General features: G+C 38.9%; 1 protein-coding gene across 3 annotated transcripts in view; it reads right to left on the bottom strand.

Annotated features, from left to right (window-relative positions):
- Positions 1-19,566, bottom strand: part of KCNT2 (potassium sodium-activated channel subfamily T member 2) — a 185,323-nt gene that overhangs the window by 32,748 nt on the left and 133,009 nt on the right. Inside the window, exons 15-20 of one of the 3 annotated variants that reach the window (XM_015813742.1) lie at positions 18,615-18,764; positions 17,549-17,778; positions 12,169-12,385; positions 9,742-9,847; positions 7,663-7,835; positions 4,278-4,349 (exon numbers count right to left, since the gene is read on the bottom strand). In XM_015813742.1, coding sequence (XP_015669228.1) covers positions 4,278-4,349; positions 7,663-7,835; positions 9,742-9,847; positions 12,169-12,385; positions 17,549-17,778; positions 18,615-18,764 — 948 coding nt within the window. The remainder of the gene's footprint in view (positions 1-4,277; positions 4,350-7,662; positions 7,836-9,741; positions 9,848-12,168; positions 12,386-17,548; positions 17,779-18,614; positions 18,765-19,566) is intronic. The other 2 variants (XM_015813743.1, XM_015813744.1) reach the window with 2 other exon arrangements.

Raw genomic sequence — 19,566 nt, forward strand, 5'->3', positions numbered from 1 at the left:
CCATATTACCTCTGGACATGCCATATATTATTAGAGGGTATTTTTTAAAAATAATTTGTAGGAACAAGTAAATAGAGATAAACAAATGTATGCCATGTTTTCAAAATGCTTAACTTGATCCCCAAAAGCATGTAGTGTGAAAAGATGAGCAGATATCTAAATCTGGTTCCATTTTGTTTGTAATGAACAAAGCAGGAGCAGTCTGAGTATGCATGTTTGTTCTTCTCTTCTCAGAAAGATATCAGTTCTCAAGCCCATGAGTAACTGTGATTAATTTAATCTACAACAGTTTGTTTATAGTTAAAACTTAGGTTTTATACATTGCTAATGAAAAGTAAACTATTAATGTAATTTGCTTCCAGATAAGTGCAACCTTAAATTCCCTTTAGATCAGGGATGTCAAACTCGCAATGTCACGTGATGTGTCGTGATGTATCATGACTTTTTTTTTCCATTGCCGGCAATGGGGTGGGCACGGTTTTGGCATAACGCATCCGGGCCGCGGGCCGGCAGTTTGACACCCTTGCTTTAGGTGAAGCACTGAAATTTAGTTCAATATTATTTACATGTTTTTATTAAATGTGACTGTTAGTTAATGATGGAGAGCGTCATAAACTACATAACAATAGGTAAGTGAGGCAAAAAAGTCCTGGCTTGGTATAATTAAAGCCTCTTGAGTCCGATGACATATTTGGTAGAGAAAACACATTCCTACCATCATAGGCCTTCTATTCTCTAATCACTACAGCCAGTTGATAGCTTTTACTATTTCATTCTGCAAAAATTTCTTACTTAGATGAAATTATATTTATCTATTACAGGGAGTCCTAGACTTACAACTGTTCATTTAACTACCGTTCAAAGTCATGATGCCACTGAGAAAAAGGGACTTAAAGCCGGTCATCACACTTACAACCTTTGCAGTGACCTTATGGTCACATGATCAAATTTTAGGTACTTGACAATCAGCATGTATTATGGTCACATGATCAAATTTTAGGTACTTGACAATCAGCATGTATTTACGACAGTTGAAGCATCCCAGGGCTATAGGATCACCATTTATGATGTTCCCAGGGGGCTTCTGATAAGCAAAGTCAATGGGGAAGCTGGATTCGCTTAACAGTTATAGCAAAAACATTTAATAACCGCATTGTGGGCAAGAGTTGAGGACTACCTGTATGTACACAAATACTCTCTCTAGAATTAACTCACCTCCTATTTTTCAATCTGAGGGAGGAATTATAGCACTGTATAGTGATATCTCATTTAGAATGGTAAAGCAGGTGTCCATGACCCTTGGGCCAAGGACCGATACCGGTCCATGGTCTGTTTGGCCGCACAGCTGGATGTGAGAGGCAGGAGAGCGAGCGAAGCTTCATCTGTAGTTGTAGCCACTTCCCAGTGCTAGCATCAACTCCTCAGTTCCACCTCAGATCATCAAGTATTAGATTCTCCTAGGAGGGCAAACCCTGACCGTAAACTGCACATGCAAGGAATTCTAGCTTGGTCACCCCCCTCCCCCACCCCCAGTTCATGGAAAAATTGTCTTCCACGAAACCAGGCCCTAGTGCCAAAAAGGTTGGGGACTGGGTGGTAAAGAAAAGAATAATATGGAATACTAACTGCAGTTAAAAGTGCCGTGGTAGCAAGTGACAATGTATTTGGAGCTATATCTGCCTCTCATTGCTTCTCTTGCTTTGTTCATTATCAACATAATTGTTTCAGACATTTTTTCCATGTATTACATTCTTTGAGTACCCAGTTTTGTTTTTGCTTTATCTAAAATGTATAAAATAAAGTATGAGTTGCAATGAATAGGTTAAGAGGCATTTTTCTTATACTACTGATTTTTGAGGGGGTAGTAAAGTGAAGTGAGCTCTCTGCTGAGTGTAAAATGAACCAATTAAAACTTTGGCTTGTTGCCATGTAATATATGAAACAGCCTGTGGGTACAAATACAGTATATTCTCTACTAAAACTAGCTAAGTATTAGAACATCCCTACATAGTATTTTTCCCATCTCTGAAAAAAATCAAAAAGATGCAAATATATTTTTTAAAAAAACATTTTATTACATGCTATTGTAAACAGAAACAAAAAAAATGGTTAAGTTTAAGGCATGCTTAAATCTGAGCAAAACAAGATAAACAGCAATCAAGTGGCAATATATTAAAGGATTTTTTTTTCCTTCAGGATCATAAAAATGAAATGAGTATCTCAAAGTGAAACATACTGTTTGTTTTACGATAAACTCTACATTATCTTAAAATAGCAACTGCTGGTTTAAACTTTTTAAAAAGAGTTTTTAAAAAACTTATAATAATATGGAACACTAACTGCATTAAAAGTGCCCTGGTAGCAAGACAAGAAGCATTATGAAGTGAAGGATTGGATAAGCATTTCTTTTAAGTGACAATGTATTTGGAACTATATCTGCTTCCCATTGCTTCTCTTGCTTTGTTCATTATCAGCATAATTGTTTCAGACATTTTAAAAAACTTATAAGGTAGGATTGGAGGCTCTAACTGTTTGCAGCAACTGCAATTCCAGTTTGGATAGTCCAGAGTGAAAGTGGGGAGATCCTAATGCACAAGGCAGCCTTTGGAGAACAGCCAATATGCATTTTAGCTGAGTATTTTACATATATGATTTATCAATTAATCCACCCCCCTGAAGCTTGGCACTGGCTCGCCACAGGGCTGCGTGCTTAGCCCCTACCTATACTTATTGTACACATATAATTGTGTATCATCCGACCCATCCACTGCAATCATCAAATTTGCAGATGACACCACCGTGGTGGGCCTCATTACAGGTGGAGATGAGACAGTGTACAGGGGGGAAGTACAAAAACTATCCTCAGGGTGCCTAAAGAACAACCTGCACCTGAACATTGGCAAGACGAAGGAGATGGTACTAGACTTCTGGAGGAAAAGAGAGGAACTGCCCCACTTTACATCTGAGGGGACTGTGTGGAGAGAGTTTCCTCCTTCAAATTCCTGGGAGTCTACCTTTCTTACCTGGAAAACTAATACAGCCCAGGTGGCCAGAAAGGCCCAACAGAGACTCCACTTCCTCAGGGTTTTGCGGAAGAACAGGGTAGAATGACGACTTATGACCTTCTTCTACCTGTCTACTATTGAAAGCGTTCTCACATATTGTATTGTGGTTTGGTATGCTGGCCTGACAGTCGCAGACAGGAAGGTATTGCAGAGGGTGGTGAGCATGGCACAAGACATCATGGGCTGTTCCCTGACTCCACTGGATGACATCGCCAGGGCCCGTTGCCTTGGCAGAGTGAGGAAAATTCTCAGGGATGACTCACACCCTGGTTGGTACCTTTTTACTCTCCTACCATTGGGTAGGAGATACAGAAACATAGCCAGCCGTACCAACAGGCTGAAGAACAGCTTTTATCCATGGGCCATCAGGCTTCTGAATGGGACATAACTTTATGACTTTATGCATGACAGACTCGTGAGACCGGCGTGATGTGCAATTAGTTCACAGGGTGAAATAAGTTGGGGGGTTGTAGTCACCATGAGTTTGTGGTGAGGGGGGGGCACAGAGGGAGGCTCAGCAAATTTCACTGTATACATGTTATACTTTGATAATAAAGGGTTTATTATTATTATTAATAAGTTTTCATAAGGACCTGGAGATGAGAATTCCTTACTATACATCCAAACAACAGATCAGCAGGTTCTAGAAATAATTCAGAAGTAGATAAAAGTGGAAAAATAGTCAATTAGCCCAACCCAATTCTTTTGTAAATTCAAGCTTCTTAGAAAGATGGTTTTCCAGTCCTTAAGGTGCTTTTCCAAAAGGTAACTTGGAAGACCTTTTGGAAGACCAGCTTAGGGACAACCATAACTTGAATGACTGAGAATCTCCATAGACATGGTTCTCCAGTGTCCATCTAACTCAATCAGTTATGAAGAGCTCATGTAATCTCAGCAGATCCATTGTGTGCACTGTGTACATATACTGTCAAATATAGTTACTACCGGTATACATAAATTGAATGAATAAATGAATGAAGACTGAATTGTATATCAATTATTATTCAACTGTAGATTACCATGTATGAAACTAGAAGTGTCTTTTTAAACAGGAAAACTTAATGATATAAACGTTTTGGTATGTTGAAAAACAAGTTAGCATGCAACAACACAACTTCAAAACACTAGCACTACATAAAAGCATGCAACTACATGGTACTGCACACTACAATACACTACAATATTTAGTGTACCAAGAATCATTTTACCTACTTGTCAATAGAGCCCACCATGTAGTAAACCATTGGAAACCAACAGATTGCATCCAGAAAATGCATATCTGGCCTAAATAGCAGATGGGTCACAAAGTGAAAGATAGTATCACAAAAAAATGTGTGGGTACTGGAAATTATTTAGTAGTAATAATGTTAAATACAGTTTAACTGGAAAGTGGAAAAGTCTCTAATATTGGTAATCTCTCATTTTAACAACCATATGTTTGCCTTTTCTGTTTCTTCATTAGTTTGAAAAATGTTACAGTATGTAAAATCCTGCTTGATTTTCATACACATTTCTTCTGATAGATACATTTTTAGAGACATTCTTAGCTGCTGAGAATCTTTTTTGGGTGTGTGAAAAGTTCCTTCATGTATCTGGCGATTAATTTAATAATTTCTCTAACACAGAAAAGACCACTTTGATCTTGCAGGACCCTCTGGGTTTCTTCCATTAAACGGTGTCATCTGTCAGGACCCTTCAAGCATGCCTTCCCTGTAACTGTGCCTGTGCTCTGGAATGAGGTGCCCCCAAGATTCAGATGCCCCCCCACTTTGCTGTTGCCTTTGGAGAGGGAGGGTGTAACCCCACCTTTCATTTCATCTGGTCTGTCACACTTTTATTGATTTTGATGTACAGGTAGTCCCTGATTATAAATGTTCATTTAGTGACTCGTGATCATTTTTCACACTTACGACCGTTGCAGCCTCCCCATGGTCACGTGATTGAAATTTGGGCGCTTGGCAACTGACTCATATTCATGATGGTTGCAGTGTCCTGGGGTCATGTGACCAGCTTTTGCAACCTTCTTATAAGCAAAGTCAATGGGGAAGCCAGATTCACTCAACCGTGTTATTAACTTAACAACTGCAGTGATTCACTTAACAAAAGTGGCAAGAGAGGTCATAAAATGGGGCAACATTCACTTAACGACTGTCTTGCTTGGCAACAGAAATGTTGGGCTCAATTGTGGTCATAGGTCAAGGACCATCTGTAATTACTTTGTTTGATTGTTGTGAGAGGCCCAGAGACATTGAGAGTTGGCTATCAATTTGGAACAATGTAAATATGCAAATTAAAAACTACATTTGGGCTTGCATAGCTGTTTGAAAAGTACAAATTTGGTTATGGCAAAGAAGGCAGTGTCCATTGTGCTTAATAGCTATTATGCACATTGTCAGAACTGGATTTTTCATTATCTCCCCAATTTGGTATGGGGAGGTATTAGAGATGTTTTTCTCTTTTAAAAAATGTGTTAAACTTATTTTAGAGATTATGCAACAGTTTACAAGTATTTCCTGTCTCAAAATATATCATAATATGTTGAGTGCAAAAAGACCTGAATGCAATGGTACCAATTCAATGGAATTTAAGCAGTAATGAAGCACACAAATAGATATTTCTTACGCTTATGGGGATGACTGAAGAACTTACATGTAAACTGTATTTATTAAAAACATAAAAATGCTCCCTAAAGTATTGTTTTGCCTGATGCTCGATCTCATAATAACTTGTGCTAGAAATGTTGATAAATTCCCTCCCAAAAGTAAAAAAAGAAAACACAGCTAGAAGCCATAAGGAACTATGATGAAATGTAATTAAAACTTTAATAGAGATGTCATGTCTTTAAAATCATGCAAGGCATTTAAAATATGAACTTTAAAAATTCAATTCAAACACTAGAGGGCCCTATATGTCTACACTAAAAATATCAGTCCATAATGAGGTTTGCAGTTCAACTTGGATGTAATATTAAACATACAGAGAGAGAGAGAGAGAGAGAGAGAGAGAGAGAGAGAGAGAGAGAGAGAGAGAGAGAGAGAGAGAGAGAGAGAGAGAGAGGGGGGGAGAGAGAGAGAGAGAGAGAGAGGGAAAGATCCTATGCAAGAGAGATCCAGAACATTTACAAGAGTTGATAGATTGAAGATACCAATGGTTGTATACAGATAGTCCTTGACTTATGACAGTTTGCTTAACAGTTTGAATTGATGGCCTCTGAAAGTCAGTCAGAATTTATATTTGAATTTTCAACCATGTGCTTGCAGTTCGTGTGCTTGACACTGGCTCCCGATTTCCGACTGGTTGCGGTATTCAGTGGTCACATAATCGCAATTTGTTATGATTTTTGCTGGTTTCCGGCAAAACTTACCATTGGTAAAGCTAGATTCGTACTTACAACTGCATGACTTGACTTACAACCATGGTAAAAATTATTGTAAAATCGGGTCTAATCATGTGACGATGACTCAATTTACAATTTACAATGACAACTTATGATGGAAATTCCTCTCCCAAGTTTGGTCATATGTCAAGGACCATCTGTAGTTGAATGTTCTGCATTATATGACATAAAGTAGGAATGAGCAACGTTCAGGCTCATACCAGGTTTTGCGCATGTCAAGGGCTACATTTAAAAAGTACTGATCCATTATTTGACACTTCAAGGATGTTAAAGTATTTGGTAAGTGTATCACAAGAATGGAAAACATGGCAACACCTACTCTAGGAACTTCAAAAGAGATGGTGATAGGCTGTGCTTTTTGAATAAGAATAAGAAATAAAAACCTAATCTTTTGCTGTACTTTCTCTGAGTGCTTACACTGAGATCCAGCCATTCAGGCAAAGTTTTACAGATTTTCTTTATGATTTCATGCTACAGTGATGCCAAAATTAAATTTCCTTTTTAAGAAAATGGCATCAAGATCTTTGGCTGTTTACAATGGAAAATTACCTTCAATGCTACTTATTTTCAATGGCAATAGTCAAATGCTTAATGCCCTTAGCCTGAAAAGTTACTTAAATAATTGAGGCAAAACCCCTCCAACTTCAAGTAAAATAGTAGTAGTGGTAGGGGGAGGAAGACGAGGAGGACCATGATAGTACTAATATAATAATCATGAAAAATTTGTTTAACTTCTATGTGTAGGAGAAGAGGAGGTGGAACTGGAGGGCAGAGTAAAACATGCCATCAGTTTAGCCTCTCAGATTCTTAAGTCTTGCCTCCCCCCTCTTGAATTCCATTGACTTTTATATACCACTAATTTAGTGCTAATCATTAGCTGACCAGATTCTTGTGCATAGGCTTCAATAAATCGTTTATGTTGCAACCTACACAAATGGTCCTGATTCTTTGTGCCTGATACGATGGCATCCAAAGTCATTTGTTTGTAGCAAAATTATATCTTGGTATTTCAAACTCTATCTTTGATGCATAAAATAAATCTGATATTTCTCCTATAAATGACTGTCTCCAAGTACTGGTGATACCATCCTTCTGAATTAAAACACATTTAATAAATTTGGTATCAACAATATGTAGTACATAGAAAGTTCCAAATCTGAATGTGTATCTCTGGGATAAACGGACAAAAAATCTACTTACGGATTATCTAGCAGCAACACAATTGGATTGAGTTCTTTCTTTGGTCTATAATAAGCCCTGAGAGGTACAATAAAATTGTAGAGTCCATTTCCTGCAGTCTCTGCAGCGACTATAATTATTCTGTTTTTGAATCCATAAGCTTTGGCATCTTCATAGTAGTTATGCTGGCACCCCTAAAAATCAATTAATTAAAATAGATCCCCAAAAAATCACAGGGAAAAAAAATACAATACCTATCATCTGTTAATTTGTAAATTTTTCTCAGAAAATGTTTGCCTCAAAGTATACCTACAGTATATTGAAAATACTTGTAGCTTATTATGTCCATCTTTTAATCATTTAAGATATATTTAAATTTTCACTAGCTCCATTTTTAAGGAAAGCCTCACATTTTAAACACTGATGTGTACTGAATATTTGACTTGCATTTTGAATTTAAGATATTTAGTCACTGAAGATATTTGAGTATATATAACATATCTATTGATATTAATTTCATGCTATATTGGCAACAGTTTCATTATAATCAGCCTCTCCTGAAAAACATGGAAGATTTGGTTTTATATTTGCATGGTGGGATTGGAAAAGGATAGGAAGTTTATATAATCTGGCATACAAGTAACCCTTGATTTACAACCATAACTGGGACTGTTGTTGAGCTATGTGGTCTAAAGCAGAGGTCCCCAACCTTTTGGGCACCAGAGACCGATTCCACAGAAAGAAGTTTTTCCACGGATCTGAGAGTGCGTGGTTTTGTGTGCTGCCTGCATCTCGTGGGTGGGGCTTTGCTTGTTTGTGCGGACCATTGCTGGCATGACGTGGCCCGGCACTGGTCCATGGACTAGGGGTTGGGGACCCCTGGTGTAAAGCATGATGTCAGGTGACCACATTGCTTGGTGACAATAATTCGGAAATCCTATTTATTGCCATAATTACAGATATGCAGGTCCTTAAGCAGGAAGAGGACGAAAGTCACAGGTAAGAGGTGCAGGACTGCCATAATGAGGTGGCAGAATCCCTGGGAGGCCCAGCAAAGGCCACACAGGTGTTAGGGGTTGCTTCAGTGTGGGTTGAGTGCAAGAATAGACTGTGACTCAGAGGCTTCTTGGTACACCACAGCTCTGAGGCTACAAAAATCCAGAGCTGCCTCTGGAAGCCTCAGTAGCTTCCCATACATAGAGTCAGGCCAGGAACTTCCTCCATCAACAGCAGGAAGAAGATGGGCGAGGCAGGTTCTATGAAGTCAGGATGGGGGCAACAAGAGCTTGCAATGTGGTGGCTAGCCACAGTATGAGGCTTGAGGAGGCATTTTTCAGTGGCAGCAGTAGCATCAGGACTAAAATAGAGGGAAGTGGAAGGGTGGCAGCTGGCTGAGGCTACTCAGGGGCTTTACTTGAACTTCAGCCCCAGCACTCCCCCCTTCAAGGATTGCCAGTGTTCAGGGTGGTTGAAAAAGCACAGATGTGGGGGAAAATAGGGGGAGAGTTGAAGTGTCTTCACACATACAATGCTATATGGGCATTGCAAGAGCCATAACTTTGTGGACCAGTTGTAAGTCCTTTTTTTCCAGCACCGTTGTAACTTTGAAAATTTGCAGACTGAATGGTTGTAAGTTGAGGACTACCTGTACCAAAGAAGACCAGCGTTTTCTCACCATGGATGAGAAAATCTTTTCCTTTCTCAACATGCATCACCTCATGCTGAAATAAAATTGGGCTATGCTTAGCTGCATATAAACATACAAAAGCTTTAAAAAAACAAACAAAATAAAGCTAGAATTTGAGAACTTTATCTTGCAATTCTATTACAACAGTGACTGAAACTTGAACCCAGCCCAAGTTTTAAAATGAAATTCCACTTCAGCAGGAATAATACTTCAGGATGTGGCCAGATTATCCTTTTAAATTTAATATGGCCAAAACCACAGTGTTTTTACAGCCATACAGTTGATTTATCAAATAGAATGGCGAACAAAACCACAACCTGTTAGTGACTCAGTATTAACTGGCATTCAAAACATGGTTGAAATGCTTTTCCTCTTAAAACAAATATATGCACAGCAGTATTATATCTACATACCTTATCTAATCTCAAGCAGCAAAATGGCACTTTTTCATGGAGCAGATGACAGAAAGTAGGAGAACTTCCTATGTAAGGTGAATAAGGGGGATAGCCTTTTAAATACCTAGAACAAAGAAGAATCTGGTCTCATTCTTTGCATTTAACAGCATATTCACACCCATTCATTGTGGTTTTTTTTGTCTAAGATGTGCAGCAACTTCTCTTTTTTAAGCAGACACTTGAGACATACTGAACATTAAATCCTATAACTCTAAAGCAGCCCAATGTCTCTTTAAACAGCCAGTTGTTTCTCAGTGTTAAATTTTTCTCCTCTTGTATTTTCCAGTTTTCAGCCATGACTCAAATATGGATGATGTGTATTTGTCTATATCTCCCTCTGTGTGTAATAAACATGTTAATTTTTTTGGCATTTACTGTACCCTTTTGCTCTATTCCTAAAAAGTCTCACTATCCTTAAATGCGAGATTTGGTTCTCTTACTAGTTATATAAGTTAAATAACTGGCTGTATTAATGATAATATCTCCGCTCTTGTGATCTAGGATTATTTATTTCATTTTTAGCCATGCCTATTGTTTATTTGATTTAATTTTGGTTTTATTGTATGCCACCCAGATGGGTGGCCATAAAAAACTGACACACACACACACACACACACACACACATAAAGCCTAAGATGGGCTTATTTTGCTGTGATGAGACACTTTGGGTTACAAAGGTCACAGCATTGAAACCATATGGTGTCTGATTGAAACAACCTAGTTTGTCTCCATGACAGTTGTATGGTATCACCTCGTAAGTTCCCACATCACTTGCAAAAGCTTCTGCACACAGCAGCATCTTTTGCACATGCATAGAAGTCCCTTCTGCTTTTGCAAGCACCAGGGGAAGCTGTAAAAGAGGCCTTGGAGAGCAATCACCTGTAGCAACATTTCTAGGGATGTTTTGCTTTGTCAAACCAAAACAATTTCTTCAGTATTTATACAGGCATAAGAGTTACCCTGATTCCAATACAACTGCACCTGTGTTTGGTCACTGTCATGAGGTGTTCTCTAGAAATGAATGTTCATATGGACTTTGGGTGCCTTTTCATTGTATATTTTAATTTCAGTTATATGTTGTAAAGTGAATTCTTTTATATTGCAATTGTAAAAGGGGGAGAAAGGGCTCAGTTTGCTTGTCACACTGAACTTGACAGCTGGAAAACTGATCACCTGGGTCGAGACCCAAGGGCCACATGACAGGGTGAGTTCCTATTGCCCCAGCTTCTGCCCACCTAGCAGTTTGAAAGCCTGCAAAGGTGAGTAGATAAATAGGTACCACTTCGTGGGAAGATTACAGCGTTCTGTGCACTTCGGCATATAGACATGCTGGCCACATGACCACGGAAAGGGTCTTCAGACAATGCTGGCTCCCTCGGCCAAGAAACAGAGGCAAGCACTGCCCCTTAGAGTTGGACACAACTGGACAGGGGAAACCTTTATTTTTTAACCTTATTGTGGACTATAAAAGTATTGTATGACTTTGCTGCTATTTCTTGTTATTTCTTAATTTCATCTTTCTTGTTAACATCTGACCCTTCAGAATAGGTCTGCATAACATATGGCCTGTCAGCATTTTTTAAAAAAATTAATAAATTCATTGTGCAACTCCGATGCTGCCACTGCTCTGCTAGTCATGGAACAGCTGGTTTCAGTGTCAAGTTGTGGCTGATGAGGGGATTTTTAATTCATCAATGTGATCCACTCCCCATTACAGATTGCGTAGGCCCGCTTTAGGCCAAGTAAAAGTAGCCCTTGTTTGGCAACCATTCAGAGTTATGGCAATGATGAAAAAGTAAAATTGTGACCATTGCGGGAGTGTAAGGCAAGGAAAAGCTGAATTAAGATCATAAGCACAGTGGCGGTTTCACTAGGGACCACTTCATTTAACAACTGAATTGCTGGTCCTGATTGTGGTTGCTAAATGAAGACTACTTGTATATATTGTGGAGCTATCTGGAGGGGTCTATGACAATTCGCCATGGCCAACTCACTGCGGGACAACTCATTGCTGGACAAAAGTTACACTAATAACAAAGAAATGGTGGAATAGAATCTTTAAAGAAAGGATGAAAAAGGAGAGTCAGAACGAAATGTGATCAACAAAAATTAAAATATTTTTTATTTTAAATAAATAAATAAATAAATAGATAGATAAATTTGTTAAATTGTTCCACAGTGAGTTGTCCCGTGGCAAGTTGGATTTGGCAAGTTGACCCGCAGCAAGTTGGCCATGGTGAGTTGGCCGTGGCGAGATGGCTGTGGCAAGTTGTCCCATTCCCTATCTGGAGACGTCTCTAATGAACTCTGAAACAAGCTACTAATTTCCCTTTTCGGTGTTGTTGTGTTGAAAAACATATTAATTTAAAAGTGCACTTTACATACTCCAGACCATTCAAAACTTCTTCCTCGGAAGGTGTGGTTTCATCTTCGGACTGATCACTCAAGAGATCACAGTTATGAAGCGCTGAAGTGTCTGCAACCTCCAGAACAGGCGCAATGCTTGGCCTTCTGCCTGTTTTAGGTGCTTCTGAAGGAAGAGTTAAAGTAGTTGCATTTGGAGATCTACAGCCTGTATCTTGCAAATCTATAGCAACAGTACCTGAAGGCGGGAGGAAGCAGAAGAAAATGAAAATGATTTAGGATTTGAAGGAGGGGGGGGAGAGACATATCAACATACTGTAAATGATGTGACCATGAAAACTAAAAGGCCTAGCAAGGAGAGTCGTGCAAGAGATTTTAAATGCTAACAAACCTGAATGCAAAGGTGGTTTGACTATTCAGAACTGGAAGCAAAAGAAGAAGAAAAACCCAACTATCCCAACAAATTCAGAACAGGAGTATACGCTCCTTTAAACAATGTGATTGGACCTTGTATTTGTTGCCTGTGATTGGCTTTTGTCTGTCTGTCTGTCCACACTAGAGGCAGTCCTCAGGGTACAAACCTAACGGAGCCTGCCTATTAGGCTCATAAGTCAAAAAAATTCATCAAATGAATCAGACTCAATTTTAAAAAAAATTAAAATCAAATTCATGAATTGAATCAAATGGGTTGTTAAATGAACGAAGGTCTGATATACTATTTCATCTGATTTGTTAACTGATTGCTGCAACGTTAATTGAACTGAGAGGCTTTCCCCTCCAGCTGCCCATCAGCTGTTTCTGGTGCAGCCAGCTCAGGAACTAAATTGCCTCCAAGCAGGGCTTGCAGCCATTGCAGATGCTTTTTTTTTAAAAAAAAAATAACTGTTGCTAGTTAGCTCAACCGTCTTCAGCTGCCCAGAGCAAGTGCTTTAAAAAAAAAACCCACTTGCCACTAATTAGCTTAAGAGTCTCCAGCCAGGCACCTAGAGGAAGATAGGGGATGGATTTTCGGCTTGCAACAGTAACAGAGATGGAAGAGACCTTGAGGTTATCTAGTCTAACCCACTGCTCTCACAATAGAGTATTTCTGATAAATGCCTATCCAGTCTCTTCTTAAAAGCTTCCACTGATGGGGCAGCCACAACTTTTGGAGGCAATTTAAATTTAAAACCTACAAACTACAGTAATATACACTAATTTCCAAAATAAAATAAGGAAACACAATGTTATAGAATGCTTTGCGTAGATCCTGGCTAGCATTTCGACAAGCAGTTTTAAGGAAAATGCAAACAAACTTTATCTTTGCAAAATACTGTATTTACAAACACAATAGTTTGCAAAGTATGGTACTTAAAAAGCAAAGCAGTTCCCAAATATTATTTTTTGTTACTCTATAGTGCTTGCAAACTCTTTATTTGCAAGCACTATAGAGTAACAAAAAAAAATATTTTAAAGCAGAGGTCCCCAACCTTTTGGGCACCAGGGACGGGTTCCGTGGAGAAAGGTTTTTCCACAGACTGGAGAGTGCGTGGTTTGTGTGTTGCCTGCATCCCACGGACAGGGCTTTGTTTGTGCGGACCGGTTGCTGGGATGCCACGGCCTGGTATTGGTTCACAGCCTGGGGGTTGGGGACCCCTGTTTTAAAGTACCTACAGAATCAGTCCTCAAGCCCAGGCAGCAGCAGATTCTCCACACAACACCAAAAAAGCAAAAACAAACTGGTGCTGGCTTGGCTCTTGTTTGGCCACGTGATCAGGGCAAAAAAAATCCCAACAACTTCCAGCTTCAGGAAATTGCATTTTGTAACCCAAATGGCCTAAGCAAGTCACAGAGTTAAACATGGCTGCTGGTGCAGCAGTAACTGAATCCAAGTCACATGGCTACAGAGGCCTCTTTTTCCTTGCAATTTTGAATTTCTAATGTAAGTACCCTTTCTGAATAAATTCATTTTTGTGAAAACTCGCTAAATGAACCTTTGTACCTGGGGGGTTACCTGTATAACCAGTGTAGCAGCAAAAACTAGTCAGTACTTGCTGCTCGTGGTTTAGACTGAATGGTATGATATGCGGGGTGGAATGTTGTGGCAGACCAACTATTGCTAAGCATATGGCTCTCCAAAAAAAGAGCCATTTTAATAGGCAGGAAAAATCTATTCACAGCTGCTTCCCTGTAGATAAATTGTTGTTGTCTTTTTTTAAATCCTTTGCTGGGAAGGAGAGACATATGGATAGGTCCAAAGAGCCTACGAAAGAAAACAGGTAATGGAAGGAAAAGGAAGACAGGTACATGAATTCAGATGTTTCACTGAAAAGTGTTGCCAAGGCTGAACATTATAAATTCAAAAGTTGCTACCTGTACTAGATTGAATATCAAGCATTTATAAGACTTTGCTGCATTGTTGCATTTTGTACATTGCTTTTTGCAATGTATTTAAGGGAAGATTTTGCTGTTTTGTTGAGCCTGAATCAGGCATATGTGTGTGTGTGTGTTTGTACTGTTAATATTATTTGTTCATGAGTAAAGCAGTCACACTTTTTTTTAGCCCACTAAGCAAAGGTATACACTCAGTTGTAGCAAAGACTACAAGACCAACTGGTATGCTGGGCTTTTTGCTGAGTTTGTGAGGCAAACAAAAGATTGTAGAAACAAACTAACAAAAAAAAGACTTTGCTTGGTGGTTGAGATGAAATAACAGACCACACTGATTGTTACCTGCCACCCAATCTATAGAAAAAATGGTCAGGAACTGTAAGTACTGTGGTTGGTTGCACAGTCAGCCAGATGTTTAGATTGGATTTGCATTTTTATCCACCTATCAAGTCCTTCCTAAGGACTTGGGTTATACAGATGTTATTTGAAGATGTTAAAGGTCTAATGAACTGAAGGCCTAGTGGTGACAAGCTAGCAGTCTTCCAATATTTGAGGGGCTCTCACAGAGAAGAAGGGGAGATCTATTCTCCAAAGCAGGGGTGTCAAACTGCTGGCCCACGGGCCGGTTTCATCATACCGAAGCCGTGCCCACCCCATTGCCGGCAATGGCAAAAAAGTTCCAATATGTCGCGCGACGTCATGTGACGTCGCGAGTTTGACATGCCTGCTCCAAAGCATCTGAGGGCAGGACAAGAAGTAATGGATAGAACCTTATTAAATAGTTATCCAACCTAAAATTAAGGGGAAATTTCCTGAGAGTGAGAACAATTAATAGGTGGAACGGTCTGCTTTCAAAAGTTGTGGGTGCTCCAACACTGGAAGTTTTTAAGAAAAGAATGGACAGCCATTTGTCTAGAACAGGCATGTCAAACTGTTGGCCCACGGGCCGGATGCGTCACGCCGAAACCGTGCCCACCCCATTGCCGGCAATGGAGAAAAAGTCCAAATACATCATGTGATGTCATGTGACATCGCGAGTTTGACATGCCTGGTCTAGAATGTTGCAAGGTCTCCTGCTGAAGCTCAGGGTTGGCTAGAAGACCTTCAAGATCCCTTCCAACTCCATTATTCTATATTCTGTATCATTACAAGATGTAAGCTTTTCCAAGTAAAGCTGTTTTGTTTTTGCAATTGACTGATGGTGATTTTGTCAATGCCGATGGTGTTTAAATAGTGTTCCATTTGCTTTGGAATTACACCCAAGCTGCCTATTATTAATAGCACTAGTATTGAAAATATTTTTTAAAAAACCTAAATATTTAAACTCCTCACAATCCACCAAATGTACGAGAAGAAGAGTGTATGAGGCATGGTGGAAATGATGCCCAAGGTATGGGACTTTTCTTTTTCCTGGTATTGTCAGCTGCCAGCTTAGTGAGTTCTCCAAGGCCTTGCAAGTAGGATGGAGCTATCTGAAGTGCATGGTCTGAGACTGGAGATTACTGGCTGATGGATAAGCATTATTGGATGGGAGGGCATTGATGGGCCCCTGCCACCGACATTTTCTCCATCTGCTTGTTTGCAAATTCCATCCTCTTATCTTTTATGACCCCCATTCTCCCCTCACTTGAATGGTCATCACATAAAAACTGACACAGCAGCAACAGAAACTTGTTGGATCAGTCAGGAGAACAGCTATAACACCAGAGCCAAGAAGGACAGAGTATGGGAGACTAGAAACAGAAGAACAAGCTGGGGAATTCCTACAAGCAGAGACTTGCTGGAAGAAGCATGCAGTCATTCAAGAAGTGGAGCAATGAAAAATCAAGATTGAGGTGGATGGATAAAGACCCTGATACTAAGTAAAGTCAGTAGAATATCTCACTTAACAGGCTGTTAGATTGGTCAACAAGAGAACAAAGTCTTACATAAGGAATGTGTGACTGAACCTAATCCCTGACAACTTTATCACTCATACCTTTAAGTACTTTCCCTTGAGACAACATGCTATTGTTAAATGCCTTAGCTCAGGGAGTGGCTTAAGTAACAGAAGACTGTTTATTATTGAGAGATTATAATTACAGAAGAGAAAAAAATAAACTATATTTTATTTATATTTCAAGTTAATCCTTGTTCAGAGAAATCTTCCATGAATAACAAAAAAGACATAAGTAAAGGTGTCCTTTGAGAGGATTATTCACCACTTCTGTTTCTCTACTCCACCCTTTGCGAAATAACCTACCGCAATATAGACAATATGCTGACATCTCCTTCATTTTGCCAGTAACTGCAAAGACTGAACAACAGTCCCCATAATTATGATTTCATTTACTTTATGATTCTGGTCATTAGGAAGGCATTTCTCAGAATGGGAGAGTGAACAATAAAATCAGTTTCATTTATGATTCAGTAATATGGGAAATTTGGCTGATGGAATGAAAAGCAAGCACCATTTCAAGTCTAATTGGCATATGAATGATACATCTTTATGTATCTGTTATTTAAATGGAAAGTTCAGTATTCCTTTTCTACTGTTCACCCCAACTCTACTTCACTGGGTGCATCATTTGAAGAAGAGTAAAAATGTGTATTGATTTCTTTTACACTTTACATCCCTTTCTAAAACTGTCAGACAGGAAATACAACCCAATGAACTAATTCTGCTTTATTGTAAGGCTACATTAACAGAATTTTGCAAGTCTGAAGGTACAAATTTCGCATCATCTCTTTTACAGCCTGAGAAGTTAGGGAGCTTCCTTTCTGACTCTCTTTTTCTGACTCTCTTTTTCTGCCTGTTATGCAGCTGTGGGCTAAGCCCTCTCTTATTTAACCATTCCCTAGGCAGCATCTTTTCTCATCCCCCTCCCCTGCTCTTAAGGTCTTTCTCATATACCAAGGGTCTTCAAACTTGGCAACTTTAAGACTTGAAGACTTCAACTCCCAAAAGTCCCCAACCTTAAAGTTGCCAACTTTGGAGAGCCCTGCCATATATCGTTACTTTACTGAGACAACATTATTTTGTGTTGCTTACCCATACTAGCAATTATGCTGTGCACTGGCAGCCGAGAAGGACCATGATAAAACAACCTTGTTGGGTGATTTTTCCGATGCTGCTCTTGTTTCTTAAAAGCAGAATTTTCTTCTTTTGTGATGTTAATATAAAAACATATGTCTGAAGAGCTCATAATATACCGGGGACCTGGGTTCAGCAAAATATTTTTGTTATCTTCCCTCCTAACACCGATTAAACAAACACCAAACCTAATGTCAAAAGTAAAGAGAAATGTAGTTAGGAAAAAAAATGAACAGCATACAGTATGGGGTGCTTACACCCATTCCTTAGCATCTCATATTACAATAAAATCAAGAGAGACACTATGAAGATATTTTATATCCACTTTAGCTGTTTAAGACGCTGTATACAATTCAGCTCAAGAACAATGAGTTTTATTCTGCTTTTAGAAAATGTAGTGGCTTTGTAAAATATCCCAAAGATAAGCTCTTCTGAATTATGGAGGCCTCCCTTCACTAAAATTCTAGCTTCCAATGAAAGATATTGTACTTCACTGATGAGTCATCTACCTTGGCCTCTTATAATCATCCTTTGAGCTTGGCCTTTATTTTATTTATTTGTTTGTTTTTGCATTTTAATGTTTAATCTGGGAAAAGAGGTTAACTTAACAGCCTCTGATACCCCACTAATCAAGAATACTTTTATAGCCTACATTCAGAGGCAATCCAATAGCCCTCAGTTGTAGGCTCATCTTCTTACATTGATCCAAACAATAGTATGAAAACCCAGTGGAGCAAAAACAAAAAATGAAAATGAAAATATTGGGAAAATGGGGGAGGAAAGGGGAAAGGGAAAAAATGTAGGGTAAAGGGGAAAAACAAAGAAAAGTGTTGATTTCCAACTCTTTAGCGTAGTAGAATATGATAATAACATTGCAGCCTCAGTTTTTTATTTTTACATGTTAATATATACTAGCCACTTCAATAACAACACTAATCAACAAAACCTAAAGTCAAAGTTTCATTCAAAAGGGGAATTTTTAAAAGGATCTTGATTGCAATTCACTGTAAGAAAATAAACCTACTTTTTGTGTGCATGGAAAGATGCGTAAGTGAAACTCTTTCCTTCATATTCAGCAAAAAACACACTCTCCTCCAAGTTAATGTGATATACTTCATTCCCTGAGCATCTCCCATACATTTTCTGCCACTGTTCTGGTGACTGTTGACCCTCTCTGAAACACAGATATATACAACGAATTAGCATAAGTCTGTGCATGTGAGTTATATGTAACATGAACAGAACCCTAAAGATGATTTTCCAAAATGCAATTGGACTTTCTTGGTTCTTTCCTTGAAAATGCTGTGCTCCTCATTCAGGAAACCTCTTCATTTTTGAACTACAGAACTGAAGAAGCTTCTTGGATGTGAAGTGAAAGTCTTTCAAGGAAAAAACCTATGAAAGTCCAGTTGCATTTTGGAATCATCTTTGGGACAACTATGATCTACTGCCATCTGCAGTTTACCCTTTCCCCCTTTGAAATATTTTGTATTGCTGATGGCAATAAAAAATGGTCTGTACTGAGGAGAAAAAAAAATATCTCCATCTTCTCAGACTATGCTCCTTGTGATATGAGCAGAGCAGAAGTGAGTGCTTAAGTATTGCTGCAGGATGCTATCTTTGCTGTGAGATTGAATATAGTTGGGCAAGGGACTCTACTCATGTCTATGGAGATTGTCAGTCATCCAGGTCATAGTTATCCCAAAGATGATTTTCCAAAATGCAACTGGACTTTCATAGGTTTTTTTCCTTGAAAGACTTTCGCTTCACATCCAAGAGGCTTCTTCAGTTCTGAAGTTCAGAAATGAAGAGGTTTCCTGGATGAGAAGCACAACATTTTTCAAGGAAAGAACCAAGAAAGTCCAGTTGGCTTTTGGAAACTTACTATTTGGAAAATTCACAATGGGGAAAGGGTCAGGAAACATTTTGTTACATTCCAAATAAACATAGATAAAATGCAATTTGAAATTAAGACA

The sequence above is a fragment of the Protobothrops mucrosquamatus genome, unplaced genomic scaffold (assembly GCF_001527695.2).
Source record: "Protobothrops mucrosquamatus isolate PMUCROS unplaced genomic scaffold, P.Mucros_1.0 scaffold187, whole genome shotgun sequence".
Taxonomy (NCBI): domain Eukaryota; kingdom Metazoa; phylum Chordata; class Lepidosauria; order Squamata; family Viperidae; genus Protobothrops; species Protobothrops mucrosquamatus.